At 44.5% G+C, this 25795-nt stretch overlaps 2 protein-coding genes across 2 annotated transcripts in view; one reads left to right on the forward strand and one right to left on the reverse strand.

Annotated features, from left to right (window-relative positions):
- The first annotated feature begins 1535 nt into the window (after positions 1–1535).
- LOC148685331 (guanine nucleotide-binding protein G(o) subunit alpha-like) lies at positions 1536–5534 on the forward strand. The gene is made up of 2 exons (XM_088672063.1): positions 1536–1824; positions 2933–5534. The coding sequence occupies exons 1-2, from the start codon at positions 1677–1679 to the stop codon at positions 3118–3120; spliced, it is 336 nt and encodes a 111-aa protein (XP_088528189.1). The 5' UTR covers positions 1536–1676; the 3' UTR covers positions 3121–5534.
- Positions 5535–9989: 4455 nt separating this feature from the next.
- The window catches only part of AMFR (autocrine motility factor receptor), a 36260-nt gene continuing 20454 nt past the window's right edge, over positions 9990–25795 (reverse strand). The window contains exons 9-14 of the mRNA XM_035118147.3: positions 25022–25212; positions 24189–24292; positions 23182–23316; positions 21359–21442; positions 13434–13618; positions 9990–12207 (exon numbers count right to left, since the gene is read on the reverse strand). Of these exons, the coding sequence (XP_034974038.2) occupies positions 12063–12207; positions 13434–13618; positions 21359–21442; positions 23182–23316; positions 24189–24292; positions 25022–25212 (844 nt within the window). The 3' untranslated portion in view covers positions 9990–12062. The remainder of the gene's footprint in view (positions 12208–13433; positions 13619–21358; positions 21443–23181; positions 23317–24188; positions 24293–25021; positions 25213–25795) is intronic.

The raw sequence follows: 25795 nt of genomic DNA on the forward strand, positions 1-25795 counted from the left end.
TGATTATAAACTGGCTTGTGAGGATTATATCCTTAAAAGAAATCCTAGAAATATTCTAAATAAAGGTGTATATGTCTCATAAAACTATATATATAGTTTTAAACCTGGGGAGGCAAGCCCTTGGGAACCAAGGTTTGGGAGTAAGAAGAGTCAAATGGTTAGAGAAGATACTGATTGGAAATAGCTTTCTTGAAAGGCAGGGTATCAGTCCCTCAAATAAATGAGGCCTGTTTGGGGCTGCATCTGTTTATGGAATGATTAGCGCTAGACATAGATCCAGGTAATGGCTGACTTTTGTATTTCTTTGAGCCAGAAGCTCTTGGAGCAACCTGAAAACTGCCCTAGCCTAAGTTTTAATGATTTCTGTGCAACACCTCCTGCACGCCATGTTGAGCCAGTCTGATGCTTCCAGACTGTCGCTGCTTTCAGGTGGGGTCCAATCACACACTGGCAAATTCAGTTTTCTTTCATTATAGCTGATTGGGTTGTTTTGCACAACAAACCTGCTTCCCCCAAAGAGTGGGTTTTTGCAAGAAGAAAAGTGATGGTGAAGTGCCTGGGAAAGTGTACTGATAACCTTTCCTTTGACACAATTCCATCTAACCTCCCTGAAAACAAATCAGACTGAATGCTCATCTAATCTCCTTGTAAACAAATCAGAATGAAACGGGACATTTTCCCATGTCCCCCAGCAATATCTTTTCTCTGTCCTCTCCACCTAGGCTCAGCCCTTTTTGTTTGTTTCTTTAACAAACAACCATCATGTTTTTGTTTCTTTAACAATCAACCATCATGAAGGGTTCTGAGAGCTCATTGCTCTGAGATGTTTTTGCTCAGCCTTCTCCGGGCAGCCTACTTGCCATACAGGTGTGTCAATCCGGTACTGTCCCTGGACAACAGGGACACTTGGAGGGTCTGGTGTTTTGGACTACAAAATTCCTATCAGCACGAACATCATTCAGCCGTCACAGCTGCGGCTGATGGCTATTGTAGCCCAAAGCATCTGGGGGGCAGCAGGTTGGGAAGGGCTTGCCGATCGGAAGGTCGACAGTTTGAATCTCCGCAGCGGGGTGAGCTCCCATTGTTCGGTCCCAGCTCCTGCCCACCTAGCAGTTCAAAAGCACATCAAGTTCAAGTAGATAAATAGGTACCACTCCAGCAGGAAGGTAAACGGCATTTCCGTTTGCTGCTCTGGTTCGCCAGAAGCGGCTCAGTCATGCTGGCCACATGACCTGGAAGCTGTCTGCGGACAAACGCTGGCTCCCTCGGCCTATAGAGCGAGATGAGCGCGTAACCCCAGAGTTGTCCATGACTGGACCTACCTTTTACCTAATTGACAGATATGGCAACTGTTGTTTCTCTGTAATTCTCATGGGCATATCTTTCCAGGAGAGCTTTGTCCAAATGACACAGCAAAGCTAGGCGGGAAATAGGTGCTGAAGACATCATAACACCACCCATTTTCTTGGCTTCACTTCTTCATGATATGTAATTCTTTGGGTTTTTGGTACACGTGGATCTTTGACCATTTCTCAGTTGCTGGTTTGGTAACTATTCTCTTTCTCTAATCCTAACTTTCTGTTTCTTTCTCTCTGTTTCTCTCTCTCTCCCTCTTGTTCTTTGTCTTTCTTTCTTTCTTTTCTTTTCTTCCTATATGTGCCTTGCCATAGAACCGCATGCATGAGTCTCTAATGCTCTTCGATTCCATCTGTAACAACAAATTCTTCATTGACACCTCCATCATTCTCTTCCTCAACAAGAAAGACCTGTTTGGTGAGAAGATCAAGAAATCACCTCTGACCATCTGCTTCCCTGAATATACAGGTATGTGATGGCTGCGCCTGAGGTGCTAAAGATCCCAGCTTTGGAGCAAACGAAAAACAACAGACTGGCCCATGCAGAAGAGTCTGCGGGAACCCCAAGTGTAAACCAGGAGATATTTGATCCAGTCCTGCTTGTGAGATACTGTAACTCCCCTAGAAAACAGACTACATAGTCTGGCTGATTGCCTTCCTGTTTTCTGCCCAAGGCATCAGCTGAGCTGCCATGATGTCACAGAGAGTTGGCAGATTCTCATCAGTGGGAAGGGAAGGAAGTGTCCATCTATGAGCAGAGAAAAAGCATCAGACTAATCATGTAAGGCAGCTTCTGCCAGGCTGTGCCATTTCACAGGGCAAGTGGGGGGTTGCATGTTTAAAAGCCCCCCTCCCCAACATAAAGACACTCCCAGTATTATTAATATATATTTTAAAAAACTAGCATGTCAAGAAAATGAGTGATCATTGAGCCTCAATACATACTAGGGGTGTGTGTTTCAAATATGCATTCAGATTAAGGAGAAATGGTTCAGGTCCACCTAATTTAGTGGACTCACCTCAGATTGATCTGGAAGTGGATTTGGCAAACAAAGCTGGTTTCAGGAAAATAGCTCATTATATTCTGAGCCCAATTCCCAGATTAGCATCAGATCACATTTCCAATAACTTTATTTCCCACATCCTTACGAATCCTACTTCTAGAATACCAGTGAGGAGAGTGCTCACTCACAAGTTCCCTTAGGCATCCGGTCGACCACTATGAGAACAGGAAGATCTGACCTTTTTGAGGCCGTTTCCTAAGTTCTAAGAACCGTATGCACAGAGTATGTTTGGCTTGTATTAGTCATCGTTCCCGTGAATACATTTTGCTTGCAGTTCATTGAGAAGTCCCGCTTGCAGGCTTCCCATCTGGTTGGCCCCTGCGAGAAAAGGATGCTGGACTTGATAAGCATTTGACCTGATTGGGTTGTCAGGCTCTTCTCCTGTTCTTATTTTAGAGCTTAACTTGTGCTGAGTTTTTGTATTTTTATTTTTATAACGTTTTTATTTATTTTAATTTTTTAAATAAATAAAAAATCTGTCTCCTGCCCCTCCCTCCCTCCCTCTCTATGCAGGTCCCAACACATACGAAGATGCTGCAGCCTATATCCAAGCACAATTTGAAAGCAAAAACCGCTCGCCCAACAAGGAGATTTACTGTCACATGACATGTGCGACAGACACGGGTAACATCCAGGTGGTATTCGATGCCGTCACCGACATCATCATTGCCAACAACCTCCGAGGCTGCGGCTTATACTGACCCCTCTCCCTTTTCTCCATCCCATCCTGTATAGCAAGCAACTTATTTGGAAACAATCACAGCGAGAGGAAAATAAAATAAAATATTTGAAAAAAAAGGCAAAACAAAATATGAGTCTCTCTCACACACACACATGCAAACACAAACACAGTAATAATAATAATATTAATAATGATGATGATGAATCATGCAAGTTGGTAAATAAAAAGGCATAATGAAAATTTTTATATAAAAACATTTTTCCTTTTCCTTTTATTTTTTTATTTTAGTTTGCCTCAAAAGAGTAATGGGTAGCACTGACGCCCCTGACATCACCTTAAAATCCTTCCTTTCTGCTAAAGTAACGTCGCCTGCAAGCCTATACCTGTTGACTTGGGAGTAAGCCCCCATTGAACGCAGCAGGACTTACCTCTGAGTAGACATGCATCGGATTGCACTAAGTCATGGCAGGTAATTCATTGCAAAAGATGCTTTTGGAAAACAACAAGAAAGAAAAAGACCATACTCCGAATTTTTCTAAACTCGCCGTCCACATAGCATAAGATACTACGTGAGTTTTAAAAGGAATCAACTTTCTTAAAAAAAAAGAAAAGAAAAAAGTGGTAATGTTACTTTTTTTAAGACTCCTTTGTGCATAGGGTGCTTTAGGGTATGAGCGGGGAAGGATGGCTTCCCCTGCCCAGTTCCTGTGGATTTTTAAAAAAAAAAGATGTGCCACCATCTAAGTTGCTGTTGCACTGCATCATTTGCCACAGGGGCACTGGGCTTTCAGGGGTCCTCAGTTCCGTTCAGCTATGGAGTAGTTAAAACCTATTAAAAGGGGGGAAACTGGGGGGGGGGCTTACGGGGAGAAAGAAACAGAATAGGGTTAGAATAGAGGTGACAGGCCAGCACCCTTCATTGACCATGTTTATATATATATATAATCCTTCAGGAGTATAAAGAAAGGGGCCTGCTTCTGTCTCTGCTTCTTTAAACCAGCATGGGAGACTGGCAAAGGGAATTTCTATCAGCAATTTGAAAGTTGTATAGTTGTATCCCTCCCACCCCCCGCAGGTCAGGTTGTCTCTCACAAACAGTCCGTGCTCAAGCTCTTTATGAAGGAGAGATGGTGGGGAGAACATCCCCCCACCCTTTATCACGATTTAAGTACAACTTTTATTTGGCTCTCGTTTGGAGGATGACTCCATTTCTAATATATTTGTTTCTGGGTCTCCATGCTCCCACCCACCCCATATTTATGTTCAGACCAGGCCTCCTATGGGGCCCCCCTCCCCCCAACTCTCCATATCTGATTCTCCAGTGCAGATCCTCTTCACGAGTAGCATGAACTTTGAGCCTTTGTATAAAGACACGCAGCCTTCCATATCGCCTCGGTGTCTGATGTCCTGCATTTTTGGAATGGTGGCTGTGCAGTTCTGTAGGTTTGCTGTGTAAAACCTGGTTTTAGACTAGTCTTTACATTTAGAACCTAAGACAAACAAAAAGAGAATTTTGTATTGATGATGTTGATGATCGTGATCATGAAAGGGCAAAGAAGAGAAATTAAAGATTTGACTTCCTTGCGGATTTTGTTAAGAAAGAAAATAACAGAAAGGTCTCGCCCCACCCCTGATTCCTCTTTTGCTTTATTTAAAACACACACACACAAAACACAAAGATCTATAAACACACACACACAAACACACACACTGGCATTGTGAACCCATTCTAAGAGAGACATTTTCTATTGGGCTTGGTTCCAGTTGCTTGTTGGCGCTGGTAGGGTAAAAGCTTTGAGCAAGCAGAAGTCTGATCCATACAAACTGCCATCTTAGGTCTTGGCAGATTCTAATGGCCATTAAGACGCAGAACCCAACAACCTTTCATATAGTGGGTGGCCAGCTATCGGGGATCAGCCGAGAAAGTTCAGGAGCTGCTTGCCCAGCCAACAAGACACCCTACATCTATGGGGAATGCAGCAAAATAATAAAATAAAATAAAACGGAGGAGTTATGGGCCTCCCCGTTTCCCTCTCCCATTCTACTATTACAGGTGCTGCTTTTTGCTCAGGGGGGATTGGATAACACGGAGGCAAGTCCCTTCCTTTCCCCTTGCATCTTACTCACCTTAGCCATGACCTTGTAGGTGGTAACATTTAGGTGCAAAAAGATTGTCAGCAACAGAATCCCAGTGGGAATTGTTAGTGGCTCTTTGTATTTTAATCGTTGCTGTACTAATTGTTGCCCGCTCCAGGAAAACGTTCTCTCCCCAAAAGCCTCTTGTCTACACGATGATCCGACACACCTGCCTTCAGAGTGGGCCAGGCAAGCAGAGAGGGATGTCTCTTTAACTTTCTCGTTTAATAATGATTCACTGTTCTGAATTGTCTTGTTCACTCTCTGGATTTGTATTTTTAAAAATAATAATAATAAGCACAGCTGTCTTTGGCCTCCCTAAATGCTCTTGTCTTTGACTTTTTCCCCTCTGAATGACACTGTGTTATACATTACCAATGTCCTTTCCTTTTTCTGTTTAATTTTTTTAAAAAGTGGGTTAGTTTAAATTGGGAGGGCATTATTTTTGTTGTTCCATTCTCATTTTTAATCCCCCACCATACTTCCCTGTGAATACTTTTTTTTCATGATGCTTCCTCTTCCTCCCTCGCACCCTTGCCCTTATAATCCTTCCTTTTAGTGAATGGTGTTTTCTCTCTCTTTCTCTCATGTGGGGGTGTTTGTGCTGCAAAAACAAAAGGGGGAAAAATACAAAAAACAAAGAAAAAAATAAAATAATCTCTTTAAAAAAATAAAAAAATACACCAGAAAAAAACCACCAAAAAAAGTAAAACAAAAACAAAAATCGAATGTAGTGTTTACATCATTTTAAAAGCCACCATTTTCATGACCCTTTGTCATATCTACTTTTTGGTTAGCGATCAGATGTCTTCACGGTTTCACTTTTAAGAGGTACCTTTGCTGGAAAAAGCCAACTGCACCTGTCTAAAAAACAGAATAAAATAAAGAGAAATTCATATATATATATATATATATATATATATATATATATATATATATATATATATACACACACTCACACACATGCACACACACACACATATGCATATATATATATATATATATATATATATATATATATATATATATATATTCATTCATTCTAAAAGCGCCAGGTCTTTCTAAGCCTTTCTATTACCAATCGGTGAGGTTTCTGTGATCTTATTAGACACTGCCAATTTCTTTCTCTGACTAATGGAAAAAAATTCATGTGTAGCTTAATAAAGAGAATGTTTGTCTGTACCTCTGAGGCTCTTTCTCTCTCACCTTCTGATTCTACAGTCGTTTTATTGTAAATATATATATATTATGTTCCCTCACTGGTTTTCCTTTTGAGCAAGTATATGTGTATGATAGACATATCCTGGGATCTTTTATAGAGTCCTCAAACAAACCCCCCTCACACTGGCACCCCCGAGGATACCTAGGGTGGTCAGCCACTTTTAGTGAGTACCAATTGCCCTCTTCAAGCACCCAAGGGGGTGGGGGAGGCAGCAGAGACAAGTGCAATAACTCTCCCCCCCCCCCAGTTGTTATCTTCGCCCTCCACAAGTTGGAAGGTGACTTTCTGAAGTGAGGAGCCTCCTGTCCTTGTGGACCTCACCCTGCAAGGTAGTACTGTGACTTCACATGGAGAGGCACCTTCCAGGTTATGGAGGGTGACACGGGGTTAACTTAAGGTTGCATACACAACATTCATTTAAAGCACATTGCCCCTCCGAAAAGGCAGGAGGGGGCTTGGAATCATGGGAACTAGAGTTTGTTAAGGGTGCTGGAATTGTAGTTCTTTGAAGAATAAACACGGTTCCTAGAATTCTTTTTTTGGGGGGTGCGCTTTAAATGTATGGTGTGTACATTGTCCTAGTGCACTTCTCCGAGTGTCTGTTGAGCGGAGAGAAAACTGAAAAGGAGGTGAAACAGAATGGGGTACCTAGGAACAGGGCATGGCCAGATGACACAGTTCAAGCTCTCACTTCTTGAGGCTAAAACTGACACACAATTTATATATGTAAATCCTTTGATTTCAATGGGCCTCGATATGCCTGACTCTACAGTGGATTTCAACTATAATGTAGGCATCTAGCCCAGGACCGGCCCAAGAGGTTTTGCCGTCTGACTGAGGCAAAACAGAAAATGCCGCCATCCTCCCTCCCCGTCTTGCAACCTGACAAGGATCTTGAAAACTGGATTTCTTAAGTGCGCTAAGAAACTGTAATTGTGCAGTTGGACCCTGTGCATACTCGGCAGTAACCATGCTAAATTTCATGGGGTTTGCCTCCCAAGTATGTGTGCATAGGATTGCAGTTTAGGTATCATTCCATCCCGTGCCCCTGGCAGTCCCGGGAACAGTGATTTTACTATGCATTGTGATAATGGGATGGTGCACTTGATCGGCCACTGTCCTGATCTAGCAAGCTCTTCTTTGTGTGTTCGTCACTTGAAGAGTTCTGGTGCCGGTCCACCCCCACCCCCACGCACAGCCTTTATTTGAAGAGTGCTTTCAAGTCCTATTTTAGGAAGTGTGGCTCATAGAAGCTAACAGCAGTTGCAGGAGGCTTTACTCAGAAAATACCCCAAGTCCCAGACTTATTTGTCTGTGAAATGGACACAATACCTACTCCAGCCAGGCAAAAGAACTCAAGGAGGGGAGCTAGTGAAGGGTTTGACCTGGGGAGGGGTGGCTATTGAGGCCTGGAGGGCCCTATTTGGCCCTTAGCCCTGAGGTTCCACAACCCTATAAGATATGCAATGTATTGTGAAGGTCTTTGTATGCCTTCCTGGCAAGACTGGGGACTGGGACAGCTCTCCAGAAGAGACAGAGGTGCTCACTCTCCTTTGGCGAAGGGACAGGAATCCCCCAAGGGTGATAAGACTTTAAAAGACAATGGGCTTTAGCTGCTGGGTCTCACAGCAGTGACCTCAGCACCCTTTTGGTTTTAAGTGGAGAGGAAAAGGGGAAACAGAAAGACTTGGAGAGACCAAAGGCAAAGGAAGGCAAAACTATTTAACCATTAACACCAATATAGTTGCAGATGCCACACCTCCTTCCCTCTTACTCTTCTGCAAGAATTCTTTCTCCTTTACAGCTGATGAAGCAGTTTGAACATGCATACATATGGGGCCAAAGATTGAAAGTGTCATAGGATACAGTAAAAAAAGTGAGTCCTGGGCCTAAAAAGGCTGAAGATGTGTGCAGATGTATTTACACATGCATCTACATCCCTTGATTCATCTTCACTTGTATAGCAGCCGAAGGTAGGGGCCACTTTGAAAAGTCTTTGAGGTGGTGTGAAAACTCTCTTTTGGGAATTAATTAGTTACGGTCTTACTCAGACTTGGAATTCTCTTGATGCTGCAGCTTTCAAGTGTGATTCAGGGGGGTGACAATGGACCCGTTCAGTCCTCTGAAAATGGCAGGTGCAGGCATTTCCGTTCCCTAACAGAAACACAGTAAGAACTTTTGCTCTTAACTATCAAATCTATCCATATAGAACCCTAAGAGTCTGTGAACATCCGCCCTGTGCTTTTCCTTGTCCCTGGGATGATTCACCTCCTCCGACTCGTGAAAGAGTTTGTCTTTGCAAAGAACGAAGTGTCCATAAGCCCTAGCTGGTGTTTTGTGTTGCTGCTGGAGCCTTTGTATTATTACTAGGTGTAGATAAGCTTTATTGTACCAGTCAAAGGCCATGACAAAACCATATACAGTAAACACTATCAAAGAAATAAGTAAATATAAATCTAGATATCTAGATATAAAATCTATATTAAAAACAGAAAGATTATTACTAAGCATCACTGAATTCAGAGTTTTTTAAGTGTTGGTTTTCACAGGAGCTCATGAACCAGATTTTTTATGGGAGGCTCCAGTTGGATGACAGCTGCAACAGGCAAGTAGTAGAATCCCCTTCCAGCTCTCAGGGGAATCCTCAGCATTGCTTGGCTACTCTCTCTTTATGGCTAGGCCTTGTTTTTCAGGGAGTAGAGAAGGAACAAGGCAGTTGCACAGAGTGCAACACAAGACTTATGCTTCGTTTCCCCCCCACACACTCCCCTTCTCTTTTCAGAATCCACATACAACTTCCCACACTCGTTTCAATAATTTAAGCCAGAAAAGGTCTTCTTCCAGGATATCCCCGTGCAACCACCTGACAGCTGGTGACAGAAACCGAACAGCTTACACCTAAGTGGGTTGTGTGAATAGGTTACAAACCAGACTTGAGCTTTAGCTTCCAGCATACACTGGGGCATAAATGACAGAACGAGCACACCTATGTCCCTCCTGAAAGTGCAGCCAGAAAGTAAAAAAAAAAAAAAAAATGAAGCAAAAGAGCACAATACAAACCTCACTTTGCTTCATCCAAAAGAATTGATCTAAAGTTCAGGAAAATTCCCAATCCCTTTGTTTCCCTCTCATTTTCACCCTTCTGATAACTGAAGTGGGTCAGTCGGATGGAGAATCCAAATATAAAGACTGCCACCATGTGGGTAACTGAGGTGGCATTGATGGAAGAGAGTAAGCAGAAAACAGCTTTTTTACTTTGATGTCTTCAAATATATCCAGGAAATGTACTTCGCTTTCAAAGCAATTTGAGGAAGAGCTTTCAGATCAAGTGTCCAAATAGTGAACCCATAGGAGATCTACCACACACCGGCAACTTCAACTATAACATTACTTCTGGTAGGATGATACAGCCCCTCCTCCAGGGTAAGAGAGCTTGTAGTTTGACAAACTATCTGTATGGATTCACTGAGACTTGAGAGTGATGGGGAGAGAAGATGTGCAAAGTGTTCAAAAAAGAAGTTTGTTAAATATTTCCAACACTGATCAAGAATTTTATTTCCTTTTTAAAAAACAATAAAAACAAAGAGCTGCGCTCTAAGCAAAAATGAATGACAAGAATCTTTTCTTTCTTCTTCCATAGTTTACTAACAGCATTGCAAGGTAAGGCTTCCCAAAGGGGGTTACTGAAATAAGTTATCTTCACTTAACACTTACACAATTCAGTTTTCTTATAGTCACCTTCAAATATTCTAAAAATGGGCTGTGCACAGACTGCCCTCCATCTGCCCTATAGCTCCCAGATTGAGCCAATTCATCTGCACCGCTCACTCCACCCTGGATCTGTCCCCAAAGTAATAGGGATGGGGGGGTGGCTAAAGGTTTTTTAAACCTTACTTTTTTATAAAAAAAGGTCGAGAACAGGTGGTGGCAGGATCTTAACAGCTGTTGAGCTATTAAGGAGAATCTGATCCTGCATGGTGCTGCTCCTTCAAAAGCAGCTTCCCTGCATCGAATTGGAGCCACACACAAAGGAGCAGCATTGCACAAGATAGGATCCTCCTGCCTAAAAGTCATTACGCAGGGTTATCCAATCCTACACAATGTATTTCAGGTGGCAGAATGGAGAAGAGGCAGTGGTGAGAATTAGGAACAGCCTGGCAGGAAAGACCCCCCCACTATCTACTACAAAACAGGCCTTTCCTGTTTGCCGTTTCTCAGACTTCTTCTCACACGCGCTGCCCCTTCCTTCCTGCCTGATGCCCCACCCCACCAGTCCTGGGTGGGTGTGGGTCACACAACCCAACCTGTAGTGATCCAGTGCTATTTCAACCTGGCTTGAGTGAAGCCAGGATTCCTCCAAATAGGCTTGATTTGACTCGGGATTCAGACCTTGGCCAAATCTGGTACACAGCCCTACTAAAAACCTGCTGTAAAAAGATAATTTGCAATATATTTTTTAAAATACTGGGCGCCTTCTGAAGGATAGCGATACTCACCAAACACTTCAAAATTACTTGGCTGCCATCATAAAACCCATTTACGGACCTAAGACCAGAGATCTCTAATACAGCTACCAGAGTTTTACAATACTAAAGGGGAAAAAATGAGCACACCTAGCCTAAGATCTAGTAGCCCTCAATTCTCTCAATTCTGATTAAGCTAATGGGCATATGGGCCAGATGCAAGATTACAAAAATAAAGATATTTTGCGCGCTCCCTTGCCTCTCCAATAGCAGCCAACTTCCATTCCTGAATGGAGCCTTCTCTCCAGATGGCCTCTGACACCAAACTATGAGACCACCCCCGTTTGCCTGCTTACTGAAATGCTGAATCAAGATACCGAATATAGCTGGGGGCTCACGCCCCTTTTTCCGGTGCTTCTCCCTTGGCCACATGTCTGTTACTAGCAATGAAATGCATTAAAAACCAAACCAGCCTCCTGGTAGAAAAATAATCCAGGAATGTTCACACTGTCTGGGGGCCACCGCTCTAAAATTTAGCTCAACATTTTCCACTCTTTAAGATGTCTCCTCCTGTTGGTGCACTCCACTTCCATGCTCCAACACTTAGAAATGCCAGTTTTGACCAAAAGACTGCAAAAGCATCCAAAATGTGTTTCTTTTATTTTAAGCATGTCGTTCTCGAGACATGCAATGACTTGGCAGGGATGCTTGCTTACTTAGGAGAGTGCTTTTGTCATTCCTTGTTCAGTTTCCACTTTAAAGAGCTTAAATGGGACGTACCAGCAAGCTCAGTGCACAGAAGCAGCAAATGGACCTGGTGCTTCTCAGCCACTGTCCCTCTGCAACTCACATTAACAGCACACCAGGCCCAGGGCTTTAAAGACTGCATTTTTTGTTTGCAAAGGGGGTGGGGGAAAGGAAAATGTGTGTCACTCAAAAAAAGTACCCAAGAAAGGTTAATTTGTCAGCTGTCCAAACACTTATTAGATATCACATGCTTTATACAGTGAAGATGCAGCCAGATCAGTCATCCTCAGCACATTTGCGGAGTTCTGAAAAGACCCTCCTTGTGGGCAGGGAGAGTGTAGGATGACATAAACATTGCTTGTGTGGAAAAAGAACAGGAGGAGACAGGAAGTGTTAAGAGGGATCCTGCTTCTGAAGTCTTCGCTCTGCTGCAGCGGCCAACATCCTCCGGCGCAGGGTGATAGGGTCTGAAGTCGCTCCTTCGGCCTGCAAGTAGTCATTTGTGCTAGGATCATCAGAGGTTTTGTTGAGGTAACGCCTGGAGGGAGAAAAACTAAATGGCTGAAGGGAAAGTAACATAAAGTTCACTCTGAATATAGAGGTTGCCTGGTTTGCATTCAACCTTTCCAAGCAGGAGGGGAAAGGTCTTAACACACATTTTTTTTAAATGCACCAAGAAAAGCTGGATCTTGTGGCCTGTGTGAATTTTGCAAATTGTGAATATGTGCTTATGATGTTGACCACTTTATTCTGGTTTTGCTAGTTTGATTGAGGTCAGAAGCTCTGAAGCTTCATCCTGAACAACTGGAAATGTTGATCCACACCTCTGGCATCCAATACTTCAGGAGGTGATGCTAAGACATCTGAAAATGTTTCTTCTCAGCCATAAAAAGCTCTGTACATTTTATCATTAATGAAAGCTGATATTCTGATAGAATTGAATCCCGTGCTCAATATCATGTTCAGACCACTCATGTGCGTGCACACAAGAAATGGTGGCATAACACAGCCCTACATGAGCAGCTGATAAACCTACAGAATTATTGAATCCTATCCTATAATGCTCTGTTCCTACACAAAGACAGATTTGTTTTGTTGTTCTCAGATCCCCTTCTGTTCTCCAGTCCAGTTCCCACCTTCGGCCTCACCTGCTTGCTATGCCTGGGAGAGCCACCCAGCCGGCTCCTTTTGCCTTAGCGACTTGGCTTCAGATAGCATTCAAAAGGCCCTCCAGTCCAACTCCCATTCATATGGCCAGCACCATTCAGCTAGTCAGTGGCAGACTCTGGGGTCTCAAACTTCAGCAGTGCCCTTTCCGACATTAAAATTTGACACCACCCCCCACCTCTTGCACTCTGTTCTACAGCGTTGTTGTGCTGCCCCCTGCAGCACAGCGCCCAGTGCCGCCACACTGGTTGCACCACTCCAAAACTGCCTCTGAGCCACTAAGAGAGGGTGGGAGAATCTACGGCCCTCCACATGCTGCTTGACTGTAACTCTCCTCACCTGTGACCACTAGCCATGGTGGCGGGAACTAATGGAAGCTGTTGGACTTCGGAGAGTCGGTGTAACAGGTTCACCATCCCTGCCCTTGGGCAACACAAAACGGGCTACTGCATCATGATCAAGGAGAAGTTGCACCAGTGAGAGGTAGCCAGCTAGCTAGGCAAAAGATCTCTGAATGACTTTCCCTTAAACACCTCCTCAAATCTCCTCCTGGGCTATTCCAACATTTTGTAACTAGAACCCACAAAACATGCACACCTGCGAGCTTGTTGCAAAAGGTCTTCCTTCCGCTGTAATAACATCCTCTGTCTTTCGTCAGCTGACTTGGAAAACCGGCTCCCTCTCACTTCAAAGTCTTCTGTCTCAGTGGATTCTGCTTCTGCCTCATTGAACTCTGCCACGTCTTCCAACCATGAGTTCAGTTCCAGTGAGTCTCTCTCCGTCTTTCATACAAAAGGAAATTGGGGGAAGTGGATTAATACAGATCTCCATAATTTAATTCAACATTACCAGAAGAACTGGGGAGGTCCAAACTAAGTTCATCTTATTGAAGTGATATGGAATGCAAACACTGCCAAAGTAAATAGAAAGGCTGCCTCTCTCCCAAAAATATATGCTACAGTGTTGTTGTTTGGGAGGGGGGGGGAGGAAGTTGTCTTCACATAAGCCAGGGGCAGGGAACCTTTTTCAACCTAAGGACCACCTTCCACGATGGGCAACCTTCAGGGGCCACATGCCAGTGGTGAGTGGAGGCCAGAGGCAAAAAGCAGGCAGGGCAATAGATGTGACTCTTTTTATAGTAGCTTATGTTCCAGCCAAGAAAAAGTCAGTCAAACATACAGCTCCTTCCTCCATCCAGGTAAGCAGGAAGCACTGTCACAGTCTAAGGCTCCTGGGAGGCCCGGAACACTGCTGCTGCTGCTCTGCCAGGGAGTGTTTGGGAGGACTGCTCCCCCTGAAGCCCACTTCCACCTGGGACTTGGGGCGGGTCCCCCACTCCACCACAGCTTCTAAGGCTCCTGGGAGGCCCGGAACACTGCTGCTGCTGCTCTGCCAGGGAGTGTTTGGGAGGACTGCTCCCCCTGAAGCCCACTTCCACCTGGGGCTTGGGGCGGGTCCCCCACTCCACCACAGCTTCTAAGGCTCCTGGGAGGCCTGGAACACTGCTGCTGCTGCTCTGCCAGGGAGTGTTTGGGAGGACTGCTCCCCCTGAAGCCCACTTCCACCTGGGGCTTGGGGCAGGTCCCCCACTCCACCACAGCTTTTGAGGCTCCTGGGAGGCCTGGAACATCAGTGCTGCTGTGAGTACTGGAAGGACTGCTCCCCCTGAAGCCCACTTCCACCTTGGGCTTGGGGCGGGTCCCCCACTCCACCACAGCTTTTAAGGCTCCTGGGAGGCCTGGAACATTGCTGCTGCTGCTGCTGCTCTGCCAGGGAGTGTTTGGGAGGACTGCTCCCCCTGAAGCCCACTTCCACCTGGGGCTTGGGGCAGGTCCCCCACTCCACCACAGCTTTTGAGGCTCCTGGGAGGCCTGGAACATCACTGCTGCTGTGAGTACTGGAAGGACTGTTCCCCCTGAAGCCCACTTCCACCTGGGGCTTGGGGCGGGTCCCCCACTCCACCACAGCTTTTGAGGCTCCTGGGAGGCCTGGAACATCAGTGCTGCTGTGAGTACTGGAAGGACTGCTCCCCCTGAAGCCCACTTCCACCTTGGGCCCGGGGGTGGGACCCATACTCTACCACAGCTTTAAGGCTCCTAGGAGGCCTGAAACAGTGCCGCTGCTGCTTTTCTTGTAATTCTGATGTGTTTGTAACTTTTATTGTTTTTGGTTTTTGTTTATCGTTTAGTCTGTTAGTTTGTTTTCTGTATTGGTTTTAAATTCGATTTTAAGGGGAGGGGTTAATTTTAGTTTGTAATTTTGTCTTTGTTTGTATTGTTTTATTGTATTAGTTTGTTTTCTGTATTGGTTTTAAATTTGATTTTAAGGGGAGGGGTCAATTTTAGTTTGTAATTTTCTGTCTTTGTATTGTTTTACTGTATTTTTTGATTTACATAGGTTTTAGGGAGGGATTTTTAGTCGGGTGTGGGAATCTGTTAAATTGTAGTGTATTTGTAATTTTTATTGTTTTTGGTTTTATTGTGTTTTTGGTGTTTTTCTTTTGTTCTGTTCTTTGCTGTTTTTTACAGAGGTTTTATTTTGTTTTTAAGGGGAGGGGTCAGGGCTGCCCAGGAGGGGGTCCCAGCAAGCAAAATGGCTGGGGCAGATTCCACAGGGGGTGATGCACTGGGACAACCGATCTCAGTGGTCACGGGTAGGAGGAGGAGTTACGCTAAGACCAGACCATGTCATTACCGAGGAGGCAGACTTAGTCGTTGTCTGAGGACTATCCCTGCCTCCGGGTCTGGTCCTGACCGGATGGATATTGGAATCAGCAAGGGATACCCACATGACCTGAAGGTGCTGCTGTGCAATGCCAGGTCGATGATGAATAAGACCACTGCCATTCACGACCTGATTGTGGATGGAGGATTTGACCTGGCATGTGTGACAGAGACCTGGTTGGATGAAGCCGATGGGCCCGTTCTTGGCGCTGCTTGTCCACCAGGTTTCTCTTATGCACAGCAACCCAGGCCATCTGGGCGGGGAGGGGGGGTTGCAGTGATTTTTAGGAAGTCATTAGTTTGCACCAGGCGTCCTATTGGTAAGACGGAGTTTTCTGAGTGCATGTTCTGGAAGTTGGGCAATAGGGGCAGTACAGGATTCCTTTTGGTGTACCGACCTCCCCGCTGCACCAAGGATTCCCTGCCCGAGCTGCTTCAGGTCGTGTCGGATGTGCTCCTGGAGACACCTAGCTTGGTTGTCTTAGGGGATTTTAACATCCATGCCGACACGACCTTACAAGGAGCCGCTCAGGACTTCGTGGAAAGCATGGCCACCATGGGGCTGTCCCTGAATAAGTCTGGCCCAACTCATAGCCGCGGACATGCCTTGGACTTGGTGTTTACCTCTATGGATGTTGGTGATCTGACATTAAGTAAAAGCGAAACAAAAGAAGTGCCATGGTCAGATCACTTTCTGGTGCAACTGGACTTCTCCGCAACCCTTCCCCTCTGCAGGGAGGTGGGACCGATTCGGATGGTCCGCCCCCACTACTTAATGGATCCAATTGGCTTCCAGAGAGTGGTAGGGGATGTTTTATCCCATGTCGATGGCCTTTCAGCTGATTCCCTGGTGGCCCGCTGGAATGCGGAGTTAACCAGCGCTATTGACTGTCTGGCTCCGAAGCGCCCTCTCAGATTGCATGGAGCCCGGACAGCCCCGTGGTTTTCCCCGGCGCTGAGGGCGATGAAACAGTCGTTGAGACGGCTAGAGCGCCGGTGGCGGAAAACTCATTTTGAATCAGACCGGACACGGGCTAGAGCTCAACTTCGAGCCTACCAAGTGGCAATGGCGACGGCGAAGAGGACCTTCTTCGCCGTCTCCATCGCATCTGCAGAAAACAGCAGCAGGAGACTCTTCCAGGTGGTTCACAATTTAGCGGAACCACCTGCTCCATCCGGGCCCAGTACGGGCCACATGATCTCCTGCAATGATTTTGCAAAGTTTTTTGCAGATAAAGTCGCTCAGATTCGGGAAGAGGTAGACTCCACCGTGGGAGCAGGGCCGGGGCGGGGGAGTGCTAGAGTCCTGTCTAGTCAAGTTTTGTGGGATCAATTTCAATCTGTTACCTCCGAGGATGTGGACAGGCTGCTTCGACGAGTGAAACCAACCACCTGTCTCCTTGATCCTTGCCCATCCTGGCTTATAAAAGCTAGCCAGGAAGGGCTGGGCGATGGGCTTCGCGGGTTGGTAAATGCTTCTCTCCATGAAGGAGCCTTCCCAGACCCGCTGAAAGAGGCGGTTATTAAACCGCTTCTTAAAAAACCATGTTTAGATCCGGCCAATATGGCCAACTATCGCCCAGTCTCAAATCTTCCATTCTTGGGCAAGGTGATTGAGCGAGTGGTTGCTGAACAACTTCAGGCACGCCTGGAAGAAGCGGACCATTTGGATCCCTTCCAGTCAGGATTCAGGCCTCATCATGGGACTGAAACTGCCTTGGTCGCACTGGTCGATGATCTCCGGCGGGCTAGGGACAAAGGTAAGAGCTGTTTCCTTGTTCTGCTGGATCTCTCAGCGGCTTTTGACACCATCGACCATAACATCCTTCTGGATCGTCTAGAGGGTTTGGGAGCTGGGGGCACTGTCATGCAGTGGTTCCGCTCCTTCCTCCTGGGCCGTGTTCAGAAAGTGGTGGTGGGGGATGAGTGTTCAGACCCCTGGGCTCTCACTTGTGGGGTGCCTCAGGGTTCTGTCCTCTCCCCCATGCTTTTTAACATCTATATGCAGCCGCTGGGAGAGATCATCAGGGGGTTTGGGCTGGGTGTCCATCAGTATGCTGATGATACCCAGCTCTACCTCTCTTTTAAATCAGAACCAGTGAAGGCGGTGAAGGTCCTGTGTGAGTGCTTGGAGGCGGTTGGAGGATGGATGGCGGCTAACAGATTGAGATTGAATCCTGACAAGACAGAAGTACTGTTTGTGGGGGACAGGAGGCGGGCGGGTGTGGAGGACTCCCTGGTCCTGAATGGGGTAACTGTGCCCCTGAAAGACCAGGTGCGCAGCCTGGGAGTCATCTTAGACTCACAGCTGTCCATGGAGGCACAGGTCACCTCTGTGTCCAAGACAGCTGTTTATCAGCTCCATCTGGTACGCAGGCTGAGTCCCTACCTGCCCACTGACTGTCTCTCCAGAGTGGTGCATGCTCTAGTTATCTCTCGCTTGGACTACTGCAATGCGCTCTACCTTTGAAGGTGACCCGGAAACTACAACTAATCCAGAATGCGGCCGCTAGACTGGTGACTGAGAGCGGCCGCCGAGACCACATAACACCGGTCCTGAAAGACCTACATTGGCTCCCAGTACATTTCCGAGCACAATTCAAAGTGTTGGTGTTGACCTTTAAAGCCCTAAATGGCCTCGGTCCGGTATACCTGAAGGAGCGTCTCCACCCCCATCGTTCTGCCCGGACACTGAGGTCCAGCTCCGAGGGCCTTCTGGCGGTTCCCTCACTACGAGAAGCCAAGTTACAGGGAACCAGGCAGAGGGCCTTCTCGGTAGTGGCACCCACCCTGTGGAATGCCCTCCCACTAGAGGTCAAAGAGAACAACAATTACCAGACCTTTAGAAGGCATCTCAAGGCAGCCCTGTTTAGGGAAGCTTTTAATGTTTGATGGATTTCTGTATTTTAATGTTTGATGGATTTCTGTATTTTAGAATTTCTGTTTTGTTGGAAGCCGCCCAGAGTGGCTGGGGGAACCCGGCCAGATGGGCGGGGTATAAATAATAAATTATTATTATTATATTATTATTATAGAGACATTCCAGCCAGGCAAAAGTGCTAAAGGAAGGCATGGACGAGGGCCAGAAACAGGTGTGTCAGACTTAGGAAGGGGTGTGGCACAGATGAAGTCCCAAGGGCCAGAGAGGGCTGGAGGGCCTGGGGTTTCATACCCCTGAGATAGGTAACCCAAGACTGGATGGCTAGCGCCAAGGGGATACTTCTCATGCCCATGACTCATTGTCACTCAATCCTACAATGGAGGCAGCTATTCAGTTGGCCAAAGACTAACTTCAGCAACACACAAAATATTTTCCTATTAACTCCTGTTAGACAAGAAGCATCATGTACTGACAAGCTGGAACGTGTCCAGAGTAGGGCAACCAAAATGGTCAAAGGCCTGGAAACAATGCCTTATGAGGAACGGCTTAGGGAGCTGGGTATGTTTAGCCTGGAGAAGAGAAGGTTAGGGGGTGATATGATAGCCATGTTCAAATATATAAAAGGATGTCATATAAAAAAAAGGGAGGAGGGTGAAAGGTTGTTTTCTGCTGCTCCAGAGAAGCGGACACGGAGCAATGGATTCAAACTACAAGAAAGAATATTCCACCTAAACATTAGGAAGAACTTCCTGACAGTGAGAGCTGTTCGACAGTGGAATTTGCTGCCAAGAAGTGTGCTGGAGTCTCCTTCTTTGGAGGTCTTTAAGCAGAGGCTTGACAGCCATATGTCAAGAATGCTTTGATGGTGTTTCCTGCTTGGCAGGGGGTTGGACTGGATGGCCCTTGTGGTCTCTTCCAACTCTATGATTCTATTATTCTATGTACAACATGTGGAAGGGTAAGCATGCATTTAACACAGATGAAACCAGGGAGGCCTACAACAGAGCTTTCCAAACTGTGTGTCACAACACATTAGTGTGCTGGCTGCAGTTTGCAGGTGTGTCGCCCAAACGCTCCCCACACTACTCCCGGGGCTAGAAAGGGGTTGGTTTAACCTCCAGCTTGCTAGTAAAACTGAATTGCTGTGTTGCAAAATGATGCATGTCTAAAAAGTGTGTCACCAATGTGAAAAGTTTGGAAAGCTCTAGCCTACACCCAAAGACTCCGGGTCAAAGCCAATTCTTTTCTGTGCTGGAACATGGGTTTTCCAAGGCCAGACACACGTGAACAAATTACCCACATCATTGCTACCTGGGCTGGCTCTGCTATCCCAACTTTTGCATGTCTGACAGGAAGCGTTGAAGGGAGATATCTGATGATCATGTGGAGGTTGGGTTGGGTTGGGGTGGCAGAACCAGGAGAGCAATCAAGATGGGGCCAGAAAGTGCAGTCCTGCTCTCCCTGTCCCCATTTATGAATGTGTGGAAGGAAATAAGTGAAGGCACTATTCTTTAGCACATTTGGGGTAGACATTCAGGTGACAGCCAGGCAGAGACAGTTATCCTTTCACACGTTATTTTAATAATAAACCTTTGTCACTACACCACCTGTGTGCAGTGAAATTAAACGAGCCCCCCCTCCCCCCATACACTCAGTCTTGTTCGCACTCTATGTGCTTGTCAGAAGTCAATTGCACCACTATTTTTTTCCATACAGTAGCCCAACAGCCCACAAATAAAAATTGTTCTTTAACCTGTTGGTGCGGCTGATTTGAATAATACTGTGAAGAATGTGCACGGAAAACAAAAGCATAAACTACTAAAGATAAGGAACACTTCTCCCTCCACATAGACCTTTTCTAGAAACAACTGGACTAACAGATGATAACAGGACATCTGATAATATGGTTACATTATGATGATGTGGAAGGTTTTCTGAAAAGGACTGTAAACATTGATCTGGAGTTACTCATGGCCACTACATATGTATATTGTCCTATGGGAGAAAGCAAGAGAAACCAGAAGGTCTCTGGCAAATAACACTTGGGTAAAGATCATTTTACTTTATGAGGAATTGCACTGAACTACAAACACTCACACATTTACTTACAGGTATCTGTAATGGACTGGAACAATGTGTTCCAAAACAGTCTTGTCCTTATGTCTTCCCTATGTTAAAACTAATCTACATCTTACTATTTATCTATGTAAGATACTCCGGGGAGAGAGGGAAATTCCATTTTACAAGCAGAAGGTGTTGCACAAGTGTCATGACTTTGTTAGGTATAACTTCCTTCTGTGTCCTTTTAAACTTTTGTACTAAATTATTAATATTTTTTCAAAAATAAATGGGGGGAAAGGCAAAAGCTGGAGAAGCTCAAATCCTCCTTATGGTCAGTAAACCACTACTTGAGGAACAAAGACCTACATGTATCCTCTTTAATAGCCAGTAGCTTAACTCAGGAATAGCCAATGCAGTGCCCTCCAGATATTGCTGGACTACAATTTCCATCATTTGTTAGCATTGACCATGCTGGATGGGGAGCAGGAGAATTGCAGCTCAACTACATCTGAAGGCAGCACATTGGCTATCCCTGACTTAACTGCTTGAGGCGTTTGAATTACAAAAAATACTGTTCCCTTTTCTGTAGATCTCCAGATCCCTTCCCCATCAAAACAAGAGAAATGCAAGTAAGAATCCATAGTCAGACCCAGAACAATTATGCTTACAAATGGCAACCTACTTGCACCTTTAAGACAAAAGTTCTTTGCAATGAAGTCTCCAAATGCACTAGTGACAAAGCTACAGAAGGATATGTACCAGGAGTTCTTGTGAGGACTTCGTGCCAAGGTTTGTGGATATTTAACTATCAAATTTCCCTCTTTATGATGCACCTTTTTTCCCTTTGTCAAGTTTACCTGAGTAACCTCTTCTGTGTCCTCCTGATCAGTGTTGTGTCTTTCCAGGGGACTGTTCAATGCAGGTCTGATGCTATCTGAACGCTGTAAGCATAAATAAAACTGACAAAACTGATATGAATTGAAAAGAAAACCCCCACAAACCATCTTTCTGAAGAATTTATGCTGCAGGGCAAGTTGGTGGACCCATGTTCAAAACCTAGCTGTCACATGGGCTTACTGTGCAAGCCTCTTTCAGCCATATGCTGAAATTAAAAATGCAGCATAAAGCTCAAATAGGGTGAAATAAATATGATTTAATACACACATTTATGAAACACTAATGGGACGGTGTAACCTCAACATTTGTAAGATTTGTGGTCTTGTCCATGAATTCTGTAGTGCTCTATATGTATGTTGTGTTTATCTACTTTAAATAATAAATAACAAATACCAAATGAATTAACAATTTAACTACTTATTTTTATCATTGTGTTTCATGCTTTTAATAGTATGATTATGTTGTTCTAGCCAACCCTGGGACCTTACGGTGAAGTGCAGGTAATAAATGCCATAATAAAAATAAAATAAAGACACAAAAACCTACTAGTAAGAACTACACTTCATTTAAAATCCTATCAATAAAACTAAAATAGACCAATCCATAAAATCATCTTATTTTCAATAGACTCTCCTGCAGCAATCTTGCAACTAGGCTTCACCAGTCTATGTTTGACAGCACATCACTATCTGATTCCTTAAAATAAAAAAAATCCTTCAGTAGCACCTTAAAGACCAACTAAGTTTTTATTATGGTATGAGCTTTCGTGTGCATGCACACGAAAGCTCATACCATAATAAAAACTTAGTTGGTCTTTAAGGTGCTACTGAAGGAATTTTTTTATTTTGCTTCGACTCAGACCAACACGGCTACCTACCTGTAACTGATTCCTTAAAAACTGTGATCTCATGCATGAAATGGGAACAGGCAGGGCCGGCTCTAGGTAGAGTCCCAGTGGTGCGGGCGCCAGGGTGCCGGGCCGGTAGGCAGGGCTCTGCGCGGCAAAGCTGCGCAGAAGCCATGCTGTGCCCTGCGAGGGCGGGGCCCCGGAGCGATCTCCGCCCCTCAGCATCAGGGCGCGCGAGCTGCTCGAGACTGCCCTGGGAACAGGCTACTTTTTGCAGGGCTTTTAACTTGCATATGTGTTTGAGAAGGACTTTGCATATTAAAAGTGCTACAGAAAAGCTGTGGTCGTTTAAGATGGATGAGTTCATGAAATGACGACGAGATCACAACTCGAGTACAGAAGATACAGAGGTGCATTTTTATCCATTCATCCTCAGGGACAAAATAATTACCAACATGTAAACCCCAAATGTAACCAATATGCAGAGGCTGCCATATAAATGATTTCATGGTAGACAAAAGAATAATGAGGATGTTTGGGTTTTCTTATCCATTCCTTGTTGTTACTGCCAGAAGTTTGAAAACTAGACAAAGTAAACTTAAAAACAAAACCAAGACTTTTCTGGTGGCACCTTATAAAGTTGTGACATAAGCTTGTTAGTCTTTGAAGTACCACAAGAATTTCTGGGGGCCTTTTTTGCTATGATAGACCTCTTTGTTCATTTTTACAATGCAGCAAAAGCTATATAAAATCATTTTTTTCCATTTTCATGATCATTAGGTCCTTAAACTTAAGTGACTTAAACATATCACACACATTAAAAAACCTTAAACATCAGGATAACCATTTCACAATGTTAATGTTGCAAAATAAACACAGCAAGTCTGCTGCTGATGGATTGCTACTAGAAATATGCCTCAGTAATGTTTGACCAACCTGTGTTGGGAAAGGCACTTGAATACGCCCCTCTAAAATGTTGTCTGTTGTTATTTCTACAGAACGCGTCATCTGCAGATCCTGCAGTATGAGGTGGTAAGGAACCTGAGGAAACATCTCCTGAATCTGATGTGCCTAAAAAAGAAAATGTATCCACTGTGACCATCTGGGGACCCAACCGTGACACACTAAATATCTTATAAAACTTTAAAGTAAACCAAAGTATTTAAAATCTCAAAAGGTCAGGCTTTTGCTACTAGAGCACAAAAGAATCCAGAATGGTGGTTTCATTCCATTCATGTTCACTGATTTATCTTAATCACAGTTTATTAAGATAGACAGTGTATGTTTGAAACAGTGTGTGCTTCTTTTTTCAAATCTCTCTCCAAAACTCACTTCTTCCACAATGTCTTTGACTTAACACTTTGTTCTCCATTCTCAATGAAAATGGGTCTGAAGTACATGTAACTGCATTTGCTCACTTTTGTCCCTAGTTACCTTTTTTTCATCCTTTCCTTGTCTTCACCGCCACACTGATGAAGTCTTTTACGTTCCTTGGAACTGGGACTTACAGGTGAAACTCGGAAAATGAGAATATAGTCAAAAAGTGCATTTATTTCAGTAATGCAACTTAAAAGGTGAAACCAATATATGAGATAGATGCATGACACGGAAAGCAAGATATGTCAAGCCTTTATTTGTTGTAATTGTAATAATTTGTCGTTAGGCGGGTCAATTATAAATGGAATGTAATAGCGATGTTTATTTTTGTATTATTGTAACTATTTGTTTTATTACTGTGGAATTTCCAAAAGAAAGCATTTGTAAAAATTAAAAAAATTAAAAATAATAAGTTGCATTACCAAAATAAATGCACTTTTCGACGATATTCTAATTTTCCAAGTTTCACCTGTCTTTTTGCACTTACTCTCTAAAGCAGCACATACACTGGTGGTGACATATAAATGAATAAACAGAGCAGCGTGCAAAATAGTAATAGGAATTACCATGGCATTGAGCTGAGAGTTGCTTGCTTGCGCAATACCAAGAATACTGGTGGTATGCATCACCTCCACTGAGAAGCTGGGCAGCCAGCTAGCGATGCGAGAACCTGGGAAAGAGAAAGCAGCAGTTAAGGCGTGTGAAATGTGCTTCTGAGTTATTACCACAATCGCCTATGGTTCTGTCAATATTTTTAATGATTCCTCGGTTCTTAATTATTATTACAAGGTTCAATAGATGTCATGAGCATTTTAGATGCTCTTATCAATTCTCTCCTCCCCTTTATTTTCCTCTCTTGAAAAGCAACTGTTATATATGATTAAACATAATCTGCACTTATAGTATAAAAATCAAACTTTAAAAGTACTACAGGGATAGAGTGAGTGTTCTTGGCCACATTTCAGGTGCCCAGCACACAGAGCTGGCATGTGCTTCAAGCTTGTTCATTAAATCTCTCTATCTCTCTCACACACAGAAAGAGTTTCTCACTCTTACTCCTCCTCGTCACAGTAAGGCGGATTTCAAGAAGCCTGCTACTGGAGCCAATCTAAAGCTTTTTTTAAAAAAGGTGAAGTATGAGAGTATTTCAAGCAGGGGCGACAGTGTACAGGGAAGGATTAACTCTTTCCTGCATCTGTGACACATCCTTCTCATCAATGGAAGAGAAAACAATTATCCTGAAAGAAACCAAAAAGCCTGTTCCTGCTGCACATAGGGACTGTTTCATCTAGGTTTCATCTACTCATGGGGGAAGGTGCGGCTTCTCAAAAAAAAAAAGAATCCTACATTTCCAAAGATGTTCTGGCCAAGTCAACTAGTCAAAGGCAAATAAACCAACCATCAAAGTGGAAGAAGTGATTGTGTTGGTTCAGGTGAGGTCGGCCTTCAGCTACTGCCACAGGAGCCAAATTTTCATCCAGGTTCTCCCTTTGATGATCTTCCCTGGCACGGTGATTGTCAGTGATATTCAGGGACATTCTACAGGTAGGGCAGGAAGTGTCTTGTTCAAGCCAGGAGCGCAGGCATGAGCTACCAATAAATGAGAGGTTTAATTAAATTTCCTGGGAAGAAGTTACAGAATGTTCATCTGCTCTCAGAAGAAGAAAAAGAATATGCAGTAATTTAGAATAGAGTCATAGAATTGTAGAGTTGGCAGGGACCCCAAGGGTCATCTAGTCCAACTCCCTGCAATGCAGGAATCACAGCTAAAGCATCCCTGACAGATGGCCACCTGACCTCTGCTCAAAAACCACCTTCCGAGGGAGTCTGTTCCATTGCTGAACGGCTTTTACCCTCAGAAAGTTCTTCCTGATGTTGAAACAGAATCTCCTTTCTTGTAACTTGAAGCCATTGGGTTCAGGTCCTGCCCTCTGGAGCAGGAAAAAACAAGCTTGATCCCTCTTCCATGTGTCAGCCCTTTAGATATTTGAAGGTGGTCATAATATCACCTTTCAGTCTCCTCCAGGCTAAACATGATTATAATTATAATTATTATGGTACCCCTGGAAAGCCAACAAACTTAAGGTGGTGCAACCTTTTGGGGTAGTTGTATTTGAGACTTATTGCTGCACTAGTTGTTTCCCATTAATAACATTCTTAAAATTGACTTGCC

This window comes from Zootoca vivipara, chromosome 6 (genome assembly GCF_965207765.1).
Source record: "Zootoca vivipara chromosome 6, rZooViv2.hap1.1, whole genome shotgun sequence".
Lineage (NCBI taxonomy): Eukaryota > Metazoa > Chordata > Lepidosauria > Squamata > Lacertidae > Zootoca > Zootoca vivipara.